This window comes from Oncorhynchus tshawytscha, linkage group LG16 (genome assembly GCF_018296145.1).
Source record: "Oncorhynchus tshawytscha isolate Ot180627B linkage group LG16, Otsh_v2.0, whole genome shotgun sequence".
Classification (NCBI taxonomy): Eukaryota; Metazoa; Chordata; class Actinopteri; order Salmoniformes; family Salmonidae; genus Oncorhynchus; species Oncorhynchus tshawytscha.
Genome location: NC_056444.1, coordinates 65,620,254 through 65,642,671, shown reverse-complemented (window position 1 = coordinate 65,642,671; position 22,418 = coordinate 65,620,254). Strand labels below are relative to the sequence as shown.

Here is a 22,418-nt window from a genome sequence, read left to right as displayed (position 1 = left end):
AGTGGGAAAGTTCTCCATATGACCCACCAAAGTATTCATTCCTACCAGTGAGCCTGATCTCTTTAAAGGACAAGAGGACACAAAATGACCAAGAGTCCTGCAACACAGACAATTCTTAATGTTGATCCTGTATTGCCGTTCCGCTGGCGATAGCCCAGCTCTACCTAGTTGCATAGGCTCGGGAAGCGGTGACTCAGCCGTCTCCGGCGACTCTGGGGGAAGGTCTGGAGGCCTCGGGTTCTCTCGGCAACAGGATCATCGAAGACTTCCGGGACGACTCGGAGGCAAGGCGGAATCCTTGGACGTGCGAGCGAAGTTGAATGTCCTTTCCCTCCGTCATTCCTGTAGTCGCCCATCGATTCGGATGGTCAAAGCGATGAGGGAATCGATATCCCGAGCAGCAAGCTCGTCCTTGACCTCCTCCGAGACTCTGTGCAGGAACATATTGAACAATGCTTCCTGGTTCCAAGCACTCTCCGCTGCCAATGTGCGGAAATCCCCCGCATAGTCAGCCATACTGCAGGAGTCCTGCTAAAGCTGGATTAGCCCCCGGGCAGCTTCTCTCCCGGCGAATGGGGCGTAAAAAACATTCTTCACCTCTCCCACAAACCCCTCCTCATAATGCATGTAACCCCAAACTGTTCACACCCCATTTGTTAGAGTAAATCAAACATTTTATGATACTTCATTGATTCAACAAAATCAATGGGGGCCCTCTTGGGGTCGAGGCTCTTGATCGGGACAAAGGTAAGACCCAGATGCAGACCGTGTCGAAGGAACAGGACGGCAGGCAGGCTCAGGGGCAGGCAGAGTGGTCAGGCGGGCGGGCTCAGGGTCAGGACAGGCAAGGGTCAAAACCAGGAGGATGAGAAAAGAGAGACTGGGGAAAAGTAGGAGCTGATACAAAAAACGCTGGTTGACTTGACAAACAAGACAAACTGGCAACAGACAAACAGAGAACACCTGTATAAATACACAGGGGATAATGGGGAAGATGGGTGACACCTCGAGGGGGGTGGAGACAATCACAAAGACAGGTGAAACAGATCATGGTGTGACATCCTTGGGCACATAATCTGGCCATGGTAATTAGAAGATTTAGATGACTGGTTATTATATTTTACCTACAAAGCTAACATGAGCTAGTTGATCAACTGGACATTTCTGACAGGTTATAAGTAGCTCTATAAGTTCTGTCAGTGAATGACAAACTGCCTATGCATTACCACATTTCAAACTCTAACTACTCTCAACAGCAGTAGCCTAAGGTAAAAGCCTGACTAATTTCCAAATGTGTTGGGACCCATGGTCGGTATTGACCCCGTTCTGGGTCCGCCTGTTGAGTATGGCTGGTCTAGATATTATAATAGTCTTTGTGATAGTTAGAGATAATAATGGTATGATTTTGTGTTACAGACTGCACCCCCATCCCCTGGAATCCACAATCTATGGACAGACCCTTCACCCCCTCCCAACGTTGGTGTACCCAGTACCCTGGACCAGTACTTTGATCAACACGACGTCAAAGAGTCCTCCTACCACACCTTCATCTCTCGTCTAGACCTGCACATATGCAACGACAGCTCCTCAACAGACCCCGGTTAGTCCCACAGACTATCCCAGACACCCCAAAAGTGTCAGTGCACAGAATTAGCCTATAACAAAGGTCAAATAGGGGGTACTTATATTTTCCCTGTTTCACACATGTACAAGTGTGTAACCTGTACAAGTGTGTGGTGTGAAATGGACATTTGTTTTTGCATATCCTACTCCCCCTGAGACACCCTCAGAGAGTATGACCTTTTCTGCCTGTAGAGATCCAATCTATACTTTCTGGTTGTCCTAATACTCTTTAATTAAAACAATTAGGATCTTGATGGTGGAATTTAGTTTAGTCAGAGGTGAACAAAGCTTTTGACCTCTGCCTTCTCATGTCACACAGATGAGCCTCCACCTCCAGGCTCCCAGGGTGCAATGCAGTTGACCTTCCGCAAGCTGGGTTTTGACTACTATCCCATCCACCGGCCTGGTGAGTGTACTTCAGTGTTTCCGCTGCAGTCATTTATATATTGTGATGCGCTACGGCAAAGTAATATGAAACATGACAAAATATTTCTGCCGAGGCGCACTTGGAAGATGATAGAACAGTCCACATTTACTTCTCCTTTGCAAACAAAACGAGTAAGGAATAGAAAAACCAGACAACCCCATAGTGGAATAGTTAACTGTTACAGGAATTAAATTGCTCTATGTTTTAATACCCAATTAAAATTAAACACTCTGTCAATTCATAAGGATTTGTAAGACCCTTATTCTATAATAATGGACAGAGCCCAGTCTTAAAGTCAATCAGCAGAGTTTATTCACGAGAGTACTGAATACGATACAGTTAACCACAGGTAATAAACTGAAAATGACGTCATTAGTTTCAGCACCAACCCGTGCCATCTCCGTTCCAGTACAAAGGCTGTATCTCAAGCCTTCCCACATCCTTCTCCCTACCAATTTAATATAATTTACGAGCCAAGGTCTTCTCGTGTAGATAAGCATTCTAGCCAGTCTGAAGATTTTGTTCATTCATTTCTACCAAGGAACAGACAGTCATTGTTCTAACTCTTGACCACATTCACACACATTATATTCAGTACTGGGATCAAGAAAGAAAACTCATACATATACAGCAACATAATAGTATTCTGATTAGTACATATACAGTAACATAATAGTATTTGGATTAGTACATATACAGTAACATAATAGTATTCTGATTAGTCAGTCCTGATTGAAATGTATACATAATTAGTCATCATTGATAAAAATTCCCTTAACATTAACCTATTTATCTTGTCAGCTTGTTGTTGTGTGTGCTATGTGAGAGAGAGATTCCTCTTGAGCATTCACATTACGAGTGCCATAGGGAGGGAAACATGCATTCTGACAAGCAGTCAATGCACAAAAATGCAGCCATGGGGAAAACAACAGTTTTAATTAGAGGTCAACTGATTAATCGGCATAACAAACGGTTTTCATAACAATCGGTAATCAGCCTTTTTGGACGCCGATTATGGCTGACATTGGCCGATTACATCTTTGATAGAGCAGTCTGACTGAGTGGTGGTAGGCAGCAGCAGGCTCGTAAGAATTCATTCAAACAGCAATTTACTGCGTTTGCAAGCAGCTCTTAGCAATGCTTGAATCACAGCGCTGTTTATGACTTCAAGCCTATCAACTCCTGAGATTAGGCTGGCAATACTAAAGTGGCTATAAGAACATCCAATAGTCAAAGGTATATGAAATACAAATGGTATAGAAAGAATTCATAATTCCTGTGGCTGAACATGAAAGGGGTTCCTTCGTTATTTTAACATTCATGTCTTCCATAGGGCATGTCTTGATCTACTTCAAATAAGGTCTGCATTTCGTGCAGGCTTAAACCGCCTAGGTGTTTTGAAACTCTTGTAAATCTCGCTAGGATAAGGTAATGTTTGTAAACATATGTTAATAAATCCACCCCACAAAAATAATATTTGTTTATATTTAGCCAATATTGATCAGAGTTACCTTGTCCTATGGATATCTACACAGATATCAAATTGACAAGGTGGTGTAAGCCTACATGAAACACAGACCTTATTTGAAGTGAATCTAAAAATATCCTTTGAAATAAATGAATGAAGGAACCACTTTTCAGATTTTGCTGGAAGGTGTCATGGGAATTATGACTCACACTTTGGTAGTCAATTCTTACCATACCCATTATTAAAATAAGATTTCCTGCATATAGAAATGACAGTTTTTGTTTTCAACATTCATCACAGGTAACTTGTCTTGGATGTGTGCTGAGGGTAGTTTTCCTGTTGGAAGGTGACACTTCACCCCAGTCTGAGGTCCTGCCTTTGAAAAATATCCCCACAGCGTGATGCTGACACCACCTAGCTTCACCGTAGGGATGGTGCCAGGTTTCCTCCAGACGTGACTCTTGGCATTCAGGCCAAAGAGTATAATCTTGGTTTCATCAGACCAGATAATCTTGTTTATCATGGTCTGAGAGTCCTTTAGGTGCCTTTTGGCAAACTCTTGGAGACCTTCAATGCTGCAGACATTTTTTGTTACCCTTCCCCAGATCTTTCCCTCGACACAATCCTGTCTCAGAGCTCTACAGACAATTCCTTTGACCTCATGGCTTGGTTTTTGGTATGACATGCACTGTCACTGTGGAACCATATATATACAGGTGTGTTCCTTTCCAAATCATGTCCAATCATTTGAATTTACCACACGTGGACTTCAATCAAGTTGTAGAAACATCTCAAGGATGATCAATGGAAATAGGATGTACCTGAGCTCCATTTTTTATTTGTAATACATTTGCAAACATTTCTAAAAACCTGTTTTTGCTTTGTCATTATGGGGTATTGTGTGTAGATTGAGGATTTTTTATTTTATTTAATCCATTTTAGAACAAGGCTGTAACGTAACAAAATGCTTCTCAGTCCTACTTCAAAAAATGACCCCCCCCCCTTCCCCGCAACCTTTTCGTCCCAACATTTTCCAGAGGAAACACTGGTGTACTTCCCCCTTTCTGTCAAGAGACTCGTGCTCCTATTTGTTATAATTAGAGTTCATGTTTATTCACTGCTGTCTAGATAGTGCTCCCACTGAAAGTTCAACCTCCATTCAGACTTCTAGTAAGCCTCATCGACATTCATTCATGCAAACTAATAGCCTGGATGGAGAAGGTTGCATGCCCATTGCTATTATTCTCAGTGGAATTCCTCAACTATAGAATGTATAAAGCACCACAATCCCTTCCAGAACTCTGCACTTCACTTCATCGGTACTACTGGTCTGTTACACAATTACAGAAAACCCATTTTAAAGGAGAGTGGATTGGTTTGCTTGCGCAATCATGCAAAATCCCAGATCAAATAGTAAAACAGAATCTTTGGAGAAGTTGATATGTATAACTGGTATGTTTTTTAATATTTTGATTAGTATGAGAGATGGGATTCTTTCAATAATAACCCTGGGGATGCACTGAACCCTATTGTATAACTCTAATGAATGACCTTTGTATGACATAACGTAGGGCTCCCGAGTGGCGCAGCGGTCTAATGCACTGCATCTCAATGCTAGAGGCGTCACTACAGAGGCTGTATCACAACCGGCCGTGATTGGGAGTCCCATAGAACTTCGTACAATTGGCCCAGAATTGTCCGGGTTAGGGTTTGGCCGGGGTAGGCCGTCATTGTAAATAATAATTTGTTCTTAACTGACTTGCCTAGTTAAATAAAATAAAAATAACATCTGACCTGCAGCCGATGGCTGTCAGCACTGGGAGCGTCACTGTGGAGCAATGGAGGCCCGAGCCCAGTGGGCTTGCAGACTGCTGCAGGAGTTCCAGAGGAGGGTGGAGGCGTCAGGTATCCCTGGTCCACATTCTGAGATCCCCAACCAGGCCAAGGACTCCCCCGCCAAGAGGGCTCACGGTGAGATTCACTACCACGTTATCTTACTGTAGTATGGATCTGATACACCAACAGACAGACCTGTACCTAGTGATGAGAATAGCTACCTTGTGTAAGTTAAGTTATTAATAAGGAAAGAGAGAAGGCGTTGATAGATACTGAACAGGAATGTTTGATGTGGTCTTTTTGTCCTCACTGTGCCATTATCAGGCCCCAATTGTGTCTCTCTTGACACAGATGGACAGCCCAGCCCCCCTGACAGGGATCAGAGCTCCAGGAGGAACTCAATAGCACCTCCTCCCCCGGGGAATCCTCTGAAGAGGCTCCGCTCTAGCTGTGTGGTGGTACGAATGGACGACCTTGATATCCATCAGGTGAGACTGTGCTTGCTTTCTGTTTTTAGCCAGCTAGCAAGTAGCCTACAGCCTATTGGCAGGCAAAAAAAGAGGTAATGTAAAACAAACCTAAACTTTCATTACATGTAGCTATTATTAATAAATATGCAGTTGGTTTTCTTTCAGATTAGTTTACAGTGGGGATGTTTTCAACATCATTCTTATTTGCCTTTACCACAAATGGGAAGACAACAGAAATAACATCTCTGCTGTCGCCCCCTTGTGAATGTTGCTATTTCATGGACAGGTAAAGTATCATGTTACCAAAAGGTGTGCGTTGCTCCAAAAAATCGTATTCCTCCCAAGTGCAAATCGACATGCATGAACTGTGTGGACCGCTTAAGAGAGGAAATGCTTTTCAACCACCCTAAAGCATGTCAGCTGTGATGTAGATAACCCCTGCCACCACAAATAAAGCTCAGTAGTTTCTTATTATCCAGCCATAGAAGAAAACTGAATTAAAATGCAGCATGACATGATTATGGGTATTTTTGGGTTGAGTTGAAAGTTGTTCCTTTTTTTTCTCTGAAAAAAAAACAAACAACATTTTTGCATTCGATGATGTATAGCAGGGGTCCCCAATTACATTCAGCCGTGCGCCAATATTTCCTTGAACGATGGTCGGGGGGCCGGAACATAGTTAGATCATTTGTACACTGCAAATTGACCGTAAGAAAGTCAAACAGATATCGTATTTGACAAAAACAGAATTATTTCAAACCTATTTACATTGAGATACGATCGCATATGCCTGTATTTATGCATGTGAATACTTGGGAACAGATTTCCTAAATTGAAATCACTTTGAGCTTGGGGGTCCCAAATAAAATCACCCCCGGGCTGAATTTGGGCCGTCTTACAGAACCCTGGTGTATAGTTAGTACTGCATTGAGTAATTAAGATCCTTGTGAGTTCCGTTCACTCTGACAGTCAGAAAACTCATTACTTCACTCTTGCCGATTGTTACATTTTCGATGTGAGATAAGCACTTTAGAGATCAATTTCATATGAATCATTATTGCCACCCCATCCCCTCACACAGGTGTCTACAGGGGGACGCCACAGCAAGAAGACCCAGTCCTTAATATCCTGTAACCGCAAGGCCCTGAACCTAGCAGACAATATACCAGCCATCCACCTGCAATTCACAGAGTATTACTTCCCTGACAACCCTGGTTTGCCTGGTATGAGCTGACCACATTGTGTGTTTATAGTAAACTGGTATTATCTTAGTAAATTACTGAAACAGTATTTTCTTACAGATTCTCTGATTTAATATTCTGTTTTTTTGTGGAACAAAACAAACCATTAGAATATTATCTTACAACAACTGAACAAATGCTCCTCTCTCCATCCCCCTCTCATTCCCCAGTACCCAACACTAACCTGTATGCCCAGCTGAACGGCCTACAGCTGTGCCTAGACCCAGCTAGTCTGCTGTGGGTCAACCTGTTCTCGCGGGGCCTGCTGCGTACCCTGGAGCAGGTCAAAGCCTTCTACCAACTCCAGGACGGCAGCAAGGCAGAGGAGCACGTGGACATCCGCATGGACGCAGCACAGATCAAAGTGAGATTGAATGAATGAAACCAGGCCAAGTTGTCAGGAGGAAGAGAGCAGAGTATTGCAGCTCATTATACAACTTCTAAGTCATTGGAAATGTTGCAAACAGTTAGTGTTGCTCATGAAAATTGGTTGAAAATGTATGCCCTTCACCATTTTGTAATGTGGCTTGTGTCTTTATGATGAGCAGTTTTCTCTCTAGGGGCACATCATGTAAACGTTGGAGTTTGTTATTGTTAGGTTAATGTATCAGGTCAGTAGATGACTGTTTCTGTGCCTCGCCCTGTCTGTCTGCAGTTGATTATTCCCCTGGAGTCATCCATCATGGACCACCAAGACAGGCCCCAGTCTCTGAACATCACTGTTCCCCAGATGGTCCTCAGCAACACCTGCCACTCCCCACACGGCACCCGGGCCGACCTCAACGCCACCTACAGCAGCTTCTCCACCTGCCACTTCTTCCAGTCCGCTCCCCCCTGCTCCTTCCCCCGAGACCAGAGCGCCTTTCTCCCCCTACCCTCTGCCTTCCTCCAGCACTCCCTGGAGATGGAGCCCCTGCCCTTTTCTGAGATGAGGCCCCTCCAGGCCAAGGACGTCTGGTCCCTAAGTCTCTCCCGCCTGTCCGTGAGCTTCGAGGGGGCACGGAAAAGCAACAAGGGCAGAGCTCACCCCTTCGTGGAGCCTTTCACCATGTCTGTGTGGATATGTCGTCCATGTGCGTTTAAGGGCTGTTCCCTGGTCTCCTCTCCCAGTGAACAAGCTCCTGTAGATCCCAACCATGGATCCTTAGAGCAGGAGAACCAGCTCCCTTCCAACCCTGACCACCACAACCAGGACAGTAAAAAGGAGGCTCCAGTGGCCTCTATTCACTTCCTGGCCCAGGCCATCACACCGGTCAAAGTGTGGCTCAACCACTACCAGTATGTGGCCCTGCTGCGGATGAAGGACACCCTGGCCAGGCTGGGGGGCGAGCTGGGCCGGGACACCAGGGACGCTAAGCAGGCCAGGGGCCAGGAGTCTGAGCCCCCTACGATGTGCCTAGCCCTTCTAATGGACTCAGTGGAGCTGGGGTTCCTGCTACCACCTGCAGCCATGGAGCCAGAGGAGGAAGAGGCCCACACCCCAGGATCTGAAAGCCCCAGCCTGACAGACTCTGACCTCTCCCCCACTCACCAAGCTACATCGCCAGGCCCTCTTGAGGACAGTGGGATAGGAAACGGTACTGCCACCGTCAACAGCTCTCCTCCCATTGAGCAGGAAGTGGATTGTGTGGTAGAGGAGGCCAGCGAGGCAGTAGAGGTCATGGAGGGGGAGACAACCCAGGAGGATGGTCCTGTCCCCTCTCCTCCCTTCTCCCCTGAACACCATCCCTCCCTCCTGTCTAGGGACCCCTCTACCTTCAGCCTGGAGGAAGAGCTGTCCAACGCCCTCACCGCCACCAAGGACGTCACCAAAGATGCCTTTAGTGCCTCCCTGGACCTGACTAAAGGGGCGTTCTCCATCACAAAAGATGCCTTCAGCTTCATGAGTCGCGGGTCAGGGATGAGCAAGCTGTTCACTACACAGGCCAAGTAGGTTTCCGAGCATGCTCTCCTGCTTTGCTGTTGTCATTACACCATATGGTTAAGGTCTATCAAGTCCATAGTGTCAACTGTATGGATGTGTGGTTTTACTGGTGTGAATGACCATAAAGGCTGTTTCCTGTTTTCTGTTTGTGTAGGGAGCAGCGCCCCGAGGAGGGATGCCCTATGGCCAGTCTGCGGCTCCAGTCCATGAAGCTGTCTCTCTCACAGTACTCATTTGACAGCGCCATCCTGGATGGAAGCCTGCCCGACGACCACCTCTCAGTGGACAGCGACTGTAGTGACAACATTCTCATGGATGGTAACTCCTCATCCAAACTCCACAACATAGATGCATATTGTATCAATAGTTTATTGATTTATTCAGATCCCTGTTAGCTTTTGCAGAAGCAGCAGCTATTCTTCCTTGGGTCCAGACAAAAACAGAAAACATGACAAGTAACAAAACACCGATAGACAAGAACAGTCACACAAAGACAGAACATTTGAAAAGAAACAGTATCTATCTCGCTAGTAACAGGGTTTCAAAACAATAGGCTGCTTAGTCTTGAATCCCACTGTCAAAGTCTGGCCATAAGTAAGAGTTTTCTTTGCCCCTGTGTGTTCTGTTCTGTGATTTCAGAGTCAGGAGTAGAGTCCATGATGCGACCCAACAGCACCCTTGGGCCCATGGATAGTGGAGGCAGCGCTGCCCCGGGGACAGAGGGAGGGTCATCAGCCGACCTGAGCAGCTCCCTGTCCCAGAGCATTGAGGACATCACACAGGACACAGTAAGTCCCATTTCACGTACACACAATGTCTAGTGTGACATTACAGAGACCGACAGTAGAGGCTTTGTCAGAAATAGGGCTGTTACGGTGACCGTATTACCACCACACTGGCAGTCACGAGTCATGACCGCAGTCAAATTCCACTTGACCGTTTAGTCATGGTAACTAGGCTTCTCCAAAACTGCGTTCTGATGCTGCTGATGGTCATTAGTAGCCTATCAAACTTGCTAACTGCTAGTCACTAATGACCTGGTACTCAGCGATCTATTGTCCCTCTAGTCACTCTGACATAAAAGAAAATGCAATAGAAAATCAAATCAAACACTTCATGAGAGCCCATTACTATATGTATTTCTCAACTCTCCTAATATTAAGCACATTGCTTTGCTTTACAACAGGAGTATAGCCTACATGACTGGCATTAAAATGCACCGTGGGAAAAGCGTCCTCCATTCACTATTTATGTGCATAGATTACATTTTCTTTCCCTGCCCCTGTGGTGACAGGCGCATGATAATGGTCCATTCTAAATCAAATCAAATTTCACACATATATATTCTTTAGTATATGTAAAGACAAGATTAAATTAAGAATAGTCTGATGGGTGACCAGATTAGCCTATCACTTGTGAATGATGCCCAGCATCAAGAAACAGCATATGCCTTTTTTTGTGACTTTTTAGTCGCACATGTCAGTAGCCTAGCCCATAGGCCTATATGTTTTGTTGAGGTTTGGCCAAGTAACTCCAAACGTAGCCTCTAGACCTAGGACCCCTGGAACATGGTTCGAGAGCACAGAGCCTCTAGGCCTAGGAGCCCTGGAACATGGTTCGAGAGCACAGAGCCTCTAGGCGTAGGAGCCCTGGAACATGGTTAGAGAGCACAGAGCCTCTGGGCCTAGGAGCCCTGGAACATGGTTAGAGAGCACAGAGCCTCTGGGCCTAGGAGCCCTGGAACATGGTTAGAGAGCACAGAGCCTCTAGGCCTAGGAGCCCTGGAACATGGTTCGAGAGCACAGAGCCTCTAGGCCTAGGAGCCCTGGAACATGGTTCGAGAGCACAGAGCCTCTAGGCCTAGGAGCCCTGGAACATGGTTAGAGAGCACAGAGCCTCTAGGCCTAGGGGCCCTGGAACATGGTTCGAGAGCACAGAGCCTCGAGACCTAGGAGCCCTGGAACATGATTAGAGAGCACAGAGCCTCTAGGCCTAGGAGCCCTGGAACATGGTTAAAGAGCACAGAGCCTCTAGGCCTAGGAGCCCTGGAACATGGTTCGAGAGCACAGAGCCTCGAGACCTAGGAGCCCTGGAACATGGTTAGAGAGCACAGAGCCTCTGGGCCTAGGAGCCCCGGAACATGGTTAGAGAGCACAGAGCCTCTAGGCCTAGGAGCCCTGGAACATGGTTAGAGAGCACAGAGCCTCTAGGCCTAGGAGCCCTGGAACATGGTTAGAGAGCACAGAGCCTCTAGGCCTAGGAGCCCTGGAACATGGTTAGAGAGCACAGAGCCTCTAGGCCTAGGAGCCCTGGAACATGGTTAGAGAGCACAGAGCCTCTAGGCCTAGGAGCCCTGGAACATGGTTCGAGAGCACAGAGCCTCGAGACCTAGGAGCCCTGGAACATGGTTAGAGAGCACAGAGCCTCTAGGCCTAGGAGCCCTGGAACATGGTTAGAGAGCACAGAGCCTCTAGGCCTAGGAGCCCTGGAACATGGTTCGAGAGCACAGAGCCTCGAGACCTAGGAGCCCTGGAACATGGTTAGAGAGCACAGAGCCTAGTGAAACGTGTTCCTATAAGCCCAGTCATTGCGTAATCGCATGTGAAAACAGAGTTTGGACTGGCCATTTTTTAAAAGAGGATTCCAGCTTTCTCGTGCTGCTATATTTATTGCTCGCTTCTTAAAATGAAGCAAGTTGTCCACAAATTCTAAGTCAGAACCGTCCAGAGTAGTGATGCTAGTCGGGCGGGCGGGTGCGGACAGCAATCAGTTGAAGAACATGCATTTAGTATCACTAGCCACTTTAACTATGCCACTTTGTTTACATACTCATCTCATATGTAAATACTGTACTCGATACCATCGACTGTATCTTGCCTATGCCGCTCTGTACCATCACTCATTCATATATCTTTATGTACATATTCTTTATCCCCTTACACTTGTGTGTATAAGACAGTAGTTTTGGGATTGTTAGTTAGATTACTTGTTGGTTATTACTGCATTGTCGGAACTAGAAGCACAAGCATTTCGCTACACTCGCATTAACATCTGCTAACCATGTGTATGTGACAAATAAAATTTGATTTGATGATTTGATAAAAAACAATCAATCTTAACATAATCACTAGTTAACTACACATGGTTGATGATATTACTAGTTTATCTAGCTTGTCCTGCGTTGCATATAATCAATGCGGTGCCTGTTAATTTATCATTGAATCACTAACATTTGCATCACAACTAAAGTTGCATAAATAACTCCAAATTAAGTATATAGGAGGGCCTGTTTCTCAACACAGAATAGCTGCCTGTGTTCACTCCCTCGGAAATAATTTGGAGAACATATCCTTTCTATTTTATTCAGCGATGTTCAATGGATTCTTCATACTATAAAATAATATAAAAATAATGCCATGGAATTCTAAGCAAATCTTGTATGCTAAATGAACTAGTGTAGCCCACAGGCATATGCTATTCTGTTCTTCTGAAATAGGATACATTTTCTTATGTTTCTTTAGACCTGTCTAAAATAAATAATGGATTTATTGTGATGGATTTGTTAAATAGATTAGACTTTTTTTTAAATGTAGATGTTCCAACGGTCTGCATCAGTGGCTTGTGTGGAAGCCAGGAGATTATAAACATGTTTATGTTAATTAACGGTCAATTAACGTGAGACCAGCAGTTATTTGCATGATAATCACTGGCAGACAAAATTTAAGGACCGCCACAGACCTAGTCAGCACTCTCACTGTATATGCATGGGAGGGATGCTCGGCAATCATACTGTACTTGTAAGTTAGGTAATGCATAATTCTTATTGTGGGTAACTACTTGTCCTGTACTGTGCTGTGCAGGCCTCTGTGTTGTTGCTGGTGCTCAGTGGTATTGCCTGTGTGGCGGACCTGAAGGGAGAGGACCTGGTGGTGGCCGTGGAGGTCCAGCATCTCACCTCCAGACAGATGGGCAACGTAAGGGTCTCTGACCTGCTGGCCAGACAAATGTCAGGTAACCTCAAGTTATGGGAAAAAAAACGATGGTTCTATTTCATTCTGGATGACCGCCAGTGGCAGTGCTTTCACTGGATTTGGATAATAAACAATGCCTCGTGACAGTCATCCAGAATGAAATAGAACTTATCTAGCTAAAGACACTGCACCTTACTGTAGCATCAGTCTAACTGAACAACTGTCACAAGCCACTGTCGCTCAACGTCTCCAATAATAGCTGTTCTTTTTGTTAAAGAATGCTCCCAACCTACTCTTACTTTCTCTCTTCCATCGGTGAATCACTCATACTCATATAGTCACATAATGACTCATGTAATTATCTTACTCTCTCGATCCAATGTTACAACTGAAGACTCAATGCTACTTTTAGACAATCACGTGAACAGAACATCCACTGTCAACCCCTCAGCCATAAACCTGATGCCCCAAAAGGCCATCCAACATCACCTGGATGAACCACTTAGATCTTTACGAGCATCTAGGCAACAAAAACTAGTCAACATCCTACTCAATGATGGAATTCAAGGCCAGATCCACTGCGGTGGTGATAATTCTGAAGCCTTTCCCATCTCCAGCAGCATCAAGTAAGAATGTGTCTTGGGCCCCGGTCCTGTTCAACCTCTTTTTCACTGCCCTCGTCAACCACGCCACTAAGGACCTCAACAAAGGCATCTACATCAGATACAGGGATGAGAGTTCAATCTACGACCTGCACAGGCTCAGAGCAAAGACCAAAACACAAGAACATCTTGTCCGTGAGGCCCTCTTTACTGATGACTGTGCCCTAATCGTGCAAATGGAGGTAGACCTCCAGTCTTTCGCAGACAACTTTGTTGAAGCTTGCAAGAGTTTTGGTCTTACCATCAGCTTAGGAAAAACTGTAGTCTTCAGTCAACCATCACCCCTCTCCAACCCAGTGGTCCACAGCATCCACCTAAGTGGATCTGAGCTCCAGAATGTTGACCACCTCACATATCTGGGAGGAGCACCATGTCCAAGGATGGCTCACTCAACCAATAAATAACTAGCAGAATCCAGAAAGAAAGCCAGTCATTGGGAGGCTGAGGAACAGGATACTAAATCATCACACTTTCCACAAATATGAAAATCTACAATGCAGTAGTTGTCACAACTCTGTTGTATGGCTGTGAAACTTGGAACCTGTAAAGTCTCCAGGTCAAGCAGCTGGAGACATTCCGTACACAATCTTTGAGATCTATAATGGGTATCCAGTGGCAAGACAAGGTATCCTACCTGGAGATACTGCAGAAATCTAACAGCCCCAGCGTTAAAGCTAAGGTCATTAAGACACAGCTCTGATGGACCTTCCACACCATCAGGATGCCCCAACATCGTCTCTGAAGAAGGATCTTCTTTAGCGAGCAGCAGCAGGGGCACCATGAGACAGGCCGACCCAAAAAGTGCATCAAAGACAACCTTAAACACAACCTCAATTTCTGCCATATCCAGCCCAGCCAACTCACAGACATCACCTCTAACCGATCCACCTGGCACTCCAAAACCCACACAGCAGTAGACCACTTTGAGAGGGACAGAAACAACCGTCTAACTGCAGCCTGATCAAAGTACCATTCCCGCACAACCGGACCCACAACACCAGCAGAAGCACATGTCTGTCCTTCATGCTTCAGAGTCTGCGCTTCAAAACTCTGACTCCTGAACCAGTCAAGAACCCACAATTAACCAATTGACATGCACATGTCGTCATCGTGGAAACCAACAGACTGGCAGGGATCCATATCTGTGGTACCCATTCTCTGACTATATAACTCACGCTTTCCTTGATGTCCTAATCTCCAGGTGGGTCCACCCTGGGACAGAGACAGGGCTGCAGGTCAGCTCCAGTGGTGGGCATGCGAATAGAGATGGGTCCCTCTGCAGCACGGCACGGTCCCCTCTCTGCGTTGGTAGGTCACCTGGAGCTGGGTGTGCAGGGCTGTCGGGCGGAGCTCCTGGCCTCCACCCTGGCTACCCTGGGGCCCTTCCTGGAGGATGAGCTCAGTGCTGATGTCCAGCCCATGAAGATCCGCCTGGACAATGTCACCATCACTCTGAAGGTCAGCTGGGGGCACAGGGAGACTATGGAACTCTGTTGGGGTCAAATAACGTCATTTGACGTGCACCCTATGGTTTTCATATGTGGTAAGACCCCAACAGCGATCCATAGGAGACCGATTGAATAAATGACAGTTAGTCTGTTATCCATGCCATGGAGCTAACCAGTTCATTCCTGTTTAGGATGATGGTCCCAAGATCTACCCGACGGCCCCCCAGCCCCAACCTGCCACCTTTACCATAGACCAGGTGGTTCTGGAGCGCTCTGATGATGGCTTGTTTAGAATCAAAGGTGATTGGGGGAGAGGACACGGACATGCCTTTGAGTATCACTATGATTACAATTATTTTGTCTCTCACTGCTTGATTGATATGGAATAACAGTTATGAGTCATCTGTTTTTTAAATATATATTGTCGGTCTTGCAGGTGGTGCAGGCCCAGACTCTGCAGGTGGTGCTGTGGTATGTTTGGAGAAACCAGACAGTTCTTGTTCTGTCCAACCACAGCAGAGCACGGTATGAGCATTCAAAAACCTAAATACTTATATTCTCTATAACCACTGACTCTCTGGCTCACTCACCCATTACAGATTATTACAGGGTTAATGAACTCAAGATAATGACTCAAGATAAACAGACAGCACAAGCTGTTAACAAAAACATGATTGTGTTAGGGTGAGTAAGGATTAGGCTAGTTCTCACCACCGTGTAAAATGAAAGCGTAGCATAAATTGTGTTTATTTATGATAGCACAGTCTCTACAATAGTTGCATTGTAATTACAGTAGCTATATATTACTTTTACCTTAAATGTGTGTGAAACCGTTGATTTTAGAAATACAAACTCATAGGGCTTAGCTGGAATGCTGTAAGTTAAATGATGGATGATTAGATGAAGGTAAGTCCACAATTCCATCTACTTATACAGATCATGTATTCCTGTTGTAATAGTTGAAGAATCTGTTGCCAACGAGACAGTTGTAGTTCTCCTGTTCTTGTTATCTTGTTAAGGCTATGAGGGTCCAAATCAAGGCAGCAGGTATTCCAATTATAGCTGAATAGATATCTGGCTACTTGCCCTAGCAGAGAAACGTTATCTAGAAGTGAAAACTAATAAAGCCGACAACATTTTCCCTTCAGAGTCCATCCCTGGGGTCCCAGCTATTGGAGGCTCAGTTGGCCCTCTCTCAAGCCCTCACTGACCGAGAACGTCTCCTCCTGGAGGTCAGGAAGTACGACCCCATGTTTGACCTGTGACCACTTTACTCCCCCAACCAGCAGAGGGCGATATACTGACACTGCATCTAAGGGAGTAAAGGAACTGAATGAAATGTCTGGACTCAGGCATATGACAATTTGTAAACAACAAAGATGAGCACCCAATGGTGGAATCCACCCTGGTAGTTCAAAAGCTCAAGCTCTTCTAATGAATTGTACAAACAGTGTGTCACTTCCAGAGAACACATAGGGGGCCCTTGTATTAACAAGAAGCCCCACTGAAGTCACTATTTACACTCTGAGGTACATAACAGGCACTAGTTTCATCTGACAATCTAAACATGTTCACTTCTGCTGTACAAAAGCAGTTTTAATTTAAACCACCATAGAGAATAGTTAACTCATTGTTGGGCTGCAACTCAATTGCCATTTATCTTTGATTTGAAGAACACATGCCAAAATGTGTCTTGTAGACTGAGTGGTTAGAGCCCGGAATGCTGATTGGCTGATGGCCGTGGTATATCAGACCGCATACCACGGGTATGACAAAACATGTATTTTTACTCCTCTAATTACATTGATAACCAGTTTAAAATAGCAGTAAGGCACCCCGGGGTTTTGTGGTATATGACCAATATACCAAGGGCTGTGTCCGGGCACTCCGCAATGTGTTGTGCATAAGAACATCCCTTAGCTGTGGTATATTGGCCATATACCACACCCATTGTGTCTTATTGCTTAATTATATGCACTGTGTCTTATATGCCAGAGAACAGTCAGAGTTGTAATTGATGTCTGTTGATGATATGTTTTCATGTACAAATCATTCACTGTCAGGCATGCTGTGTGAAGATCACTAGTGTTTTAGGAATCTTGGTGTGTGGGTTTACAAACATCCACAAAGCTTCAAAGATAAAACTGCTTGTCAATGTTAAGTAGGTCCTGTCCATAGTTGTACATAACTGTAGGTCTGTATAGTTAGGAGCTGGTATCTTAGATGCATTAATGTAACCATTGTTTAGAACCATAGTGTATTAAATAGAAGAGTAGGGAAAGAAAAGCACTTTGACTTCAAGCAGTACTGCACTGTATCCATGGAGCTCCTGTGAATGGGAGCACAAGACAAACCTGCATATCTATCCCTTTGATTGATTGGTTGTGTATCAGAGGGTAGGGCAAGCTGTCTCCACACTGTTCAGACTTTTTCAGACACCAGGTCATTCCCCAGTGTTATCTTTGCATCATAAAAAAGTATTACATTTTGTGACTGTAAAGCTATATTTGTATTCTTTGTTTAATGTTCAGATGACGCATGCCTTTTGAGGAAAGGTTCCACAATTGTTGCGGTACGTTAACTCATTTAGTTTGTTACATGAGGTGTACCCTGCCCTCAGACCGGTATTACTTGATCTCCTTAACTCACTCATCTGCATGGAGAAACACACATTCTAGGCATTTACTAATACCTCACTGCATGGATGAAATGTAGTGTTATTCTTTTGATATGAACTTTTACAGGCATGTAACATGAATTTTTCTTTTTGCAGCTGTTGTCTTTTTTAAAATGATTTTCCAATTGACAGTGTAGCTACTAGCCATTTCAAACAAACACTAGTGGCACAGCCATCATATCAAAGAATAGAGATAATGAATCTTAATTGTCTATATATGCACAATATATGTATAATACTAATCATTTTATCTACAGTAAAACTGACAGGTGCATTAATGCCAATTTGTTAATGTATTCCACCCATTGGGTACCTTTCTATTACTATGTAAAGGTCGTGAAGCCTTTGTACTAATTGGAATCATTTCTAGTATTATTTAATGATGTGGTTATGTTTTAATTATATATTTTTGTAGCATTTCTAGGGTATGATGTGGCGGTGACATTAGAAGTATTTAAATTGTATGTTTTGTATGTTTTTTTTGTATTTAGATTAGTATTTGGTCCTGATGAGGGAGAGGAGAGACATTGGAGTAACGTTACTTAGATCCAAGTCACATTCCGCAAAACAAGTGTGAGTTGTGAGAAACTCAAATGGATCAAGAGACTTTTTTGTGTATGTGGTACAGTGCTAACAAGTTAATAACTCCACAAGCCTCAGTTGAGCTTTTAGCGTCATTCTCCACTCTCTTCTGAGTGGTAGCTTGAGACCTCTGGTGGTCAGAATAATATGCCACTGATTTTCTGGTTGCCTTCCAATATGAATATGAATGACAGTGTTACTTTCTAATTGTGGGAAGTACCATGAAGCAATAGCAGGAAGTCTGTTTTTTCCATATTCTGAGAGGGAAGTTTTTTATTTTTTATGTATGAATGCCTAAGATTATCAAATAAAAAATAGTCTAATGGTTCAGTTTTTTTCCCATCCTGCATGTTTTGTATTTGAAAATTCCCTCAAGGTCAGTCAGTGTAACAAAGCAGTGATTCCATTCTCAATAATATCAGCGCCCCAATTTTCTTGCTGATATTTGCTTTTTGGCATGGCCTTGGCTGTCAGTGTGATGGGGAATGAAAATTACATCCCCAGTTGGAAGGATGCAGTTATGTTGACTGTGACTAAGTGTGTCTAAAAATCAACCCTCACCCCCTCCTTAGAACCCTGTTAGTACATCTCTGTTCACAGCAGGGTGCCCACTCTGCCCCCAGCCAGCTCCCTCCTCACTGCCTGTCAAGTTACACTTCTACTGCATCCCTTATCTTGCTTGGGTTACCATGATGTATGGGGATGGAACTGGGACACCAGGCATCTCCCTACATGGGCTTCTTTCATCTTCGTCATCAGAATGACTTTGCAAAAATATTATCAATGTTGTGGAAGGAGTGAGTGCATGCATTGTAACTGAACTGATTGTTCTTTTGCTCTATACCTTGTGGATTATTTGCACTTAAGTGTGGTATGTTCACTAGAAATTGCACTTGCTTAATGTGAATCACTTAGAGGATCATCCCTGATATTTTCCTGACACTAATGTTGTGGGAGGCCCTCTGACAGTATTATGTAATATTTGTGTAACACTTGCTTAGAAGTCATCACATCATTGAATAAGACTAAACTTGGTTCTGTGAACCAAATTAGTATGTGAAATGTTTCAAAGTGATAAACTATTGAACCAACTTTGTCATTATTTGTGTGCTATCTATATTCAGTGTAGGGTGGTGGGTGACTATTTACTCAGTATGGTTGTATTATGCATTTATTGACCAGTGAGCAGGTTTAAAGTTAGACACATGCACACACAAGCTCATCTAACAAGAGAAGATAAATCATTAACAAATGTGTCCTTTTATTTATTGAAATATGGCCCAAAATGATTGACCTGAGGTCTAATAAAATGGTTTAACTGAAACAACATTTTCCCAGGAAGTACTAGAATTGACCAGTTTTGGATACTTCCATGCTTCACCAACAGCTCAAATAAAATGTATTTTAGAACATTGGCACAAACCTTGATGCTGTGGTCATTTTATTATTGACCATTAGTATATCCAAGAAATGCCCTCAAATATAACAAAGGTTGACTTTGGAGTTCCTGACAACAGTATACTGCACTTGCCTTCATGGCCAAACCAATGGACATTGGAATAGTGAATGAACATGAAAGTGGTGTGTAAGATGCCACCATCTGAAAGGTGAATACATCACAGCTTGGATCTATCTATAATCAGCAGGGCATGAGTGGCTCAGTGAAAGAGGATGTTCTTGTGCTTGGTGTTGGGGATCTGCTCTCTGCTCTTCAGCCTCCTGACAGCCTCCCTCATGTGCTTGGGCTGCAGGGGAGGCGTGTCCCCCCACTTCTCACACACATCCAGAGCTGCAGGACCAAACAGAGAAGCATGTCAGAGTAGTCAAAATGCTTCAAAGCCTTTGTTGGTGAAGATACAAGACAAACGATCCAGATCTCATATCTGGCCAACTAGTCAATATTAACTCAGTGGTGTCCCTCACTGACCTTCCTCCACTATTTCTCCAGCGAAGACCTTGGAAATACCAGACATGGCGATAACCACATTTTGAGAGACTGAGGATCCTGTAATGGACTGTATCAGCTGTATCAACCAGGTAAAGAAAAGCATACATTGAAATACAAGCATCAGTGAAATGTAATATTAAAATGGAACTGATTCTGATTAAATATAATTACATATGTGCCTAAAGGTCTTACCCTCTTGATGGCAGCTTTGGGGAAAGCAGAGCGTCTATACATCTCATAGCGGTTAAGCTGCTCCTCAGAGAAGGATGAGACCAAAACCCTGGACAACACCAGAGGGAAAAATGTTAATGTATGAATGCTTGCAACAAATAATTGTCATAGTGCAGTTACCAAACAAACACAAATTACAGTATCAGAATCTTACTGCATCTTCTGTATCTCATCCTCATCAACCTTTTGCCGCTTCTCCTTTTTCTTCTCAGGCTCAACTTTTAGTTTTTTGGAAGCTGGTTGATCTGAGGTTCCCTCATCCTCATCATCTCCAGCAACAGAGTCCTTCAGCAGGCCATGCAAAGTAAACAAAGGATTGTAGATATATACTACTATATCTTGAATGTGGATGTAGGGCCAATGTTTTAATATAGTTATTCTAACAAGCCACTTGCCTGTTTGTGTTCGCGTTTGAGTGATTGTGAGGAGGAATCTTTTGATTCGGTGTCTGCATCCGAGGTCACAGGCACTTCTTCAGTGTCTTCGGTTTTAGGGCTTTCTCTAGCAGCCAATGAATTCTCAGAGTTGGATTCAGTCTTTATTCTAGCTGGGTCTGCCATAACTCATTCGAAATCTTACCGCACCAATATAATGTATAATTATGCAACAGTCAAAACGGAAATGTTTGACTCGAGAAACATCAACAAGTTAGCTAACTGCTAGCAAACAACTCCACAGCCACCTACGCTCACTTACTATCCTCGTGACTTACTATCCTCGTGGAATTCTGCGTACCACGTTTATTGATCAAAAAAATTAAGCCGTTACTTTAGCAAAATATTAGCTAAAGCGCGAAAGAGAAATGTTTTGAAGCAACATCAAAAAACAACATGGAGAACATTCAGGCCGGAAGTTGCTGCTGAAATCAACTTCCGGCTTAAACCCTCTATTGTCCTTTAAAGGGAGAGCGCATTGACAACAATTATATATATATATGTGGCGGTGACATTAGAAGTATTTAATTATAATATATATATATATTATATATATTATAATTATGTCCTTTCTTTGTCATTTGAGAAAAAATGCACATATTCCGTTGTATTTGGTCCAGTGCTTTATGTACAGTCGCGTATTTCCATTCAACTAGTCATACTTGTTACAGTGTTTGTTTAAATGGGAAAGAAAATACTAGGCTCTTTTTTAGATGATCAGTGCTCTAACTAAATGTAATTTGGTAATCGACGTTTTAAACTATATTACTATGTCAATAGCCTCGATAATTAACTTTAAAATACATTTAACTCTCTGGAACCCATAAGGGTATTTTTTGTTTTATGATTGCTCCTTCAGCGTCTCTCAAAAAAAATGTCAGGAGAAAGAGAGAGTTAGCGTTGGACATGTAACCGAAAGGTTGGGTTCGAATACCTGAGCTGACATGGTGAAACATCTGTTGCTGTGCCCTTGAGTAAGGCACTTAACCCTACTTTTCTCCAGGGGTGCTGACCTAATATGGCTGACCATGTAAAACAGCACATTTCCCTGCATCTGTCCAGTGTATGTGAAAATAAAACATATTTCTTTACCTTTATTATTGCACCCCTATGGGAGGGCAGCTCAGCCCAGTCCAAGCTCATCTCTGTCCTGACCACCCAATGGTGGAACCAGCTTCCCCTAAAGCTAGGACAGCAAAGTCCCTGTCCATCTTCTGAATGCACCTGATACCCTACCTCTTCAAATAGTATTTTAAATAATCCCCCTCCTCACCTTGAACCACCCCGCCCTTTCTAGCGCTGACTTTATTGATAGCCACTTTATTGAGGAGGTGTTTTATTTATTTAACCTTTAGACTAGGCAAGTCAGTTAAGAACAAATTCTAATTTACATTGACGGCTTACGCCGACCAAACCCTAACCCGTGTACTTATTATGCCTGTCATATGTGGTTGTCCCAACTAGCTATCTTAAGAT

At 43.9% G+C, this 22,418-nt stretch overlaps 2 protein-coding genes across 3 annotated transcripts in view; one reads left to right on the top strand and one right to left on the bottom strand.

Annotated features, from left to right (window-relative positions):
• Window positions 1–18,659, top strand: part of LOC112216123 (UHRF1-binding protein 1) — a 54,867-nt gene extending 36,208 nt beyond the window's left edge. The window contains exons 8-21 of one of the 2 annotated variants that reach the window (XM_024375851.2): window positions 1,417–1,600; window positions 1,943–2,029; window positions 5,319–5,489; window positions 5,706–5,842; window positions 6,906–7,047; window positions 7,236–7,429; window positions 7,721–8,994; window positions 9,144–9,307; window positions 9,629–9,777; window positions 12,850–13,000; window positions 14,824–15,080; window positions 15,262–15,370; window positions 15,507–15,595; window positions 16,219–18,659. In XM_024375851.2, coding sequence (XP_024231619.1) covers window positions 1,417–1,600; window positions 1,943–2,029; window positions 5,319–5,489; window positions 5,706–5,842; window positions 6,906–7,047; window positions 7,236–7,429; window positions 7,721–8,994; window positions 9,144–9,307; window positions 9,629–9,777; window positions 12,850–13,000; window positions 14,824–15,080; window positions 15,262–15,370; window positions 15,507–15,595; window positions 16,219–16,335 — 3,225 coding nt within the window. In that variant the 3' untranslated portion in view covers window positions 16,336–18,659. Of the gene's footprint in view, window positions 1–1,416; window positions 1,601–1,942; window positions 2,030–5,318; window positions 5,490–5,678; window positions 5,843–6,905; window positions 7,048–7,235; window positions 7,430–7,720; window positions 8,995–9,143; window positions 9,308–9,628; window positions 9,778–12,849; window positions 13,001–14,823; window positions 15,081–15,261; window positions 15,371–15,506; window positions 15,596–16,218 lie in introns of both variants that reach the window. The other variant, XM_024375850.2, reaches the window with a different exon arrangement.
• A 909-nt stretch (window positions 18,660–19,568) lies between these two features.
• Window positions 19,569–21,378, bottom strand: taf11 (TAF11 RNA polymerase II, TATA box binding protein (TBP)-associated factor). Its single transcript, XM_024375858.2, has 5 exons — window positions 20,904–21,378; window positions 20,663–20,793; window positions 20,470–20,557; window positions 20,257–20,353; window positions 19,569–20,118 (listed from the first exon to the last, which is right to left on the bottom strand). The coding sequence occupies exons 1-5, from the start codon at window positions 21,066–21,068 to the stop codon at window positions 19,988–19,990; spliced, it is 612 nt and encodes a 203-aa protein (XP_024231626.1). The 5' UTR covers window positions 21,069–21,378; the 3' UTR covers window positions 19,569–19,987.
• Window positions 21,379–22,418: the final 1,040 nt, after the last annotated feature.

Excerpts from the sequence above, each read along its gene's own strand:
- taf11 (XM_024375858.2), bottom strand. The coding sequence starts at position 21,068 with ATGGCAGACCCAGCTAGAATAAAGACTGAATCCAACTCTGAGAATTCA. Across the intron at positions 20,558-20,662 it reads GATGAGATACAGAAGATGCA|GGTTTTGGTCTCATCCTTCT; the intron begins GTAAGATTCTGA and ends GGTGTTGTCCAG. Across the intron at positions 20,119-20,256 it reads TGGAGAAATAGTGGAGGAAG|CTCTGGATGTGTGTGAGAAG; the intron begins GTCAGTGAGGGA and ends TTGGTCCTGCAG.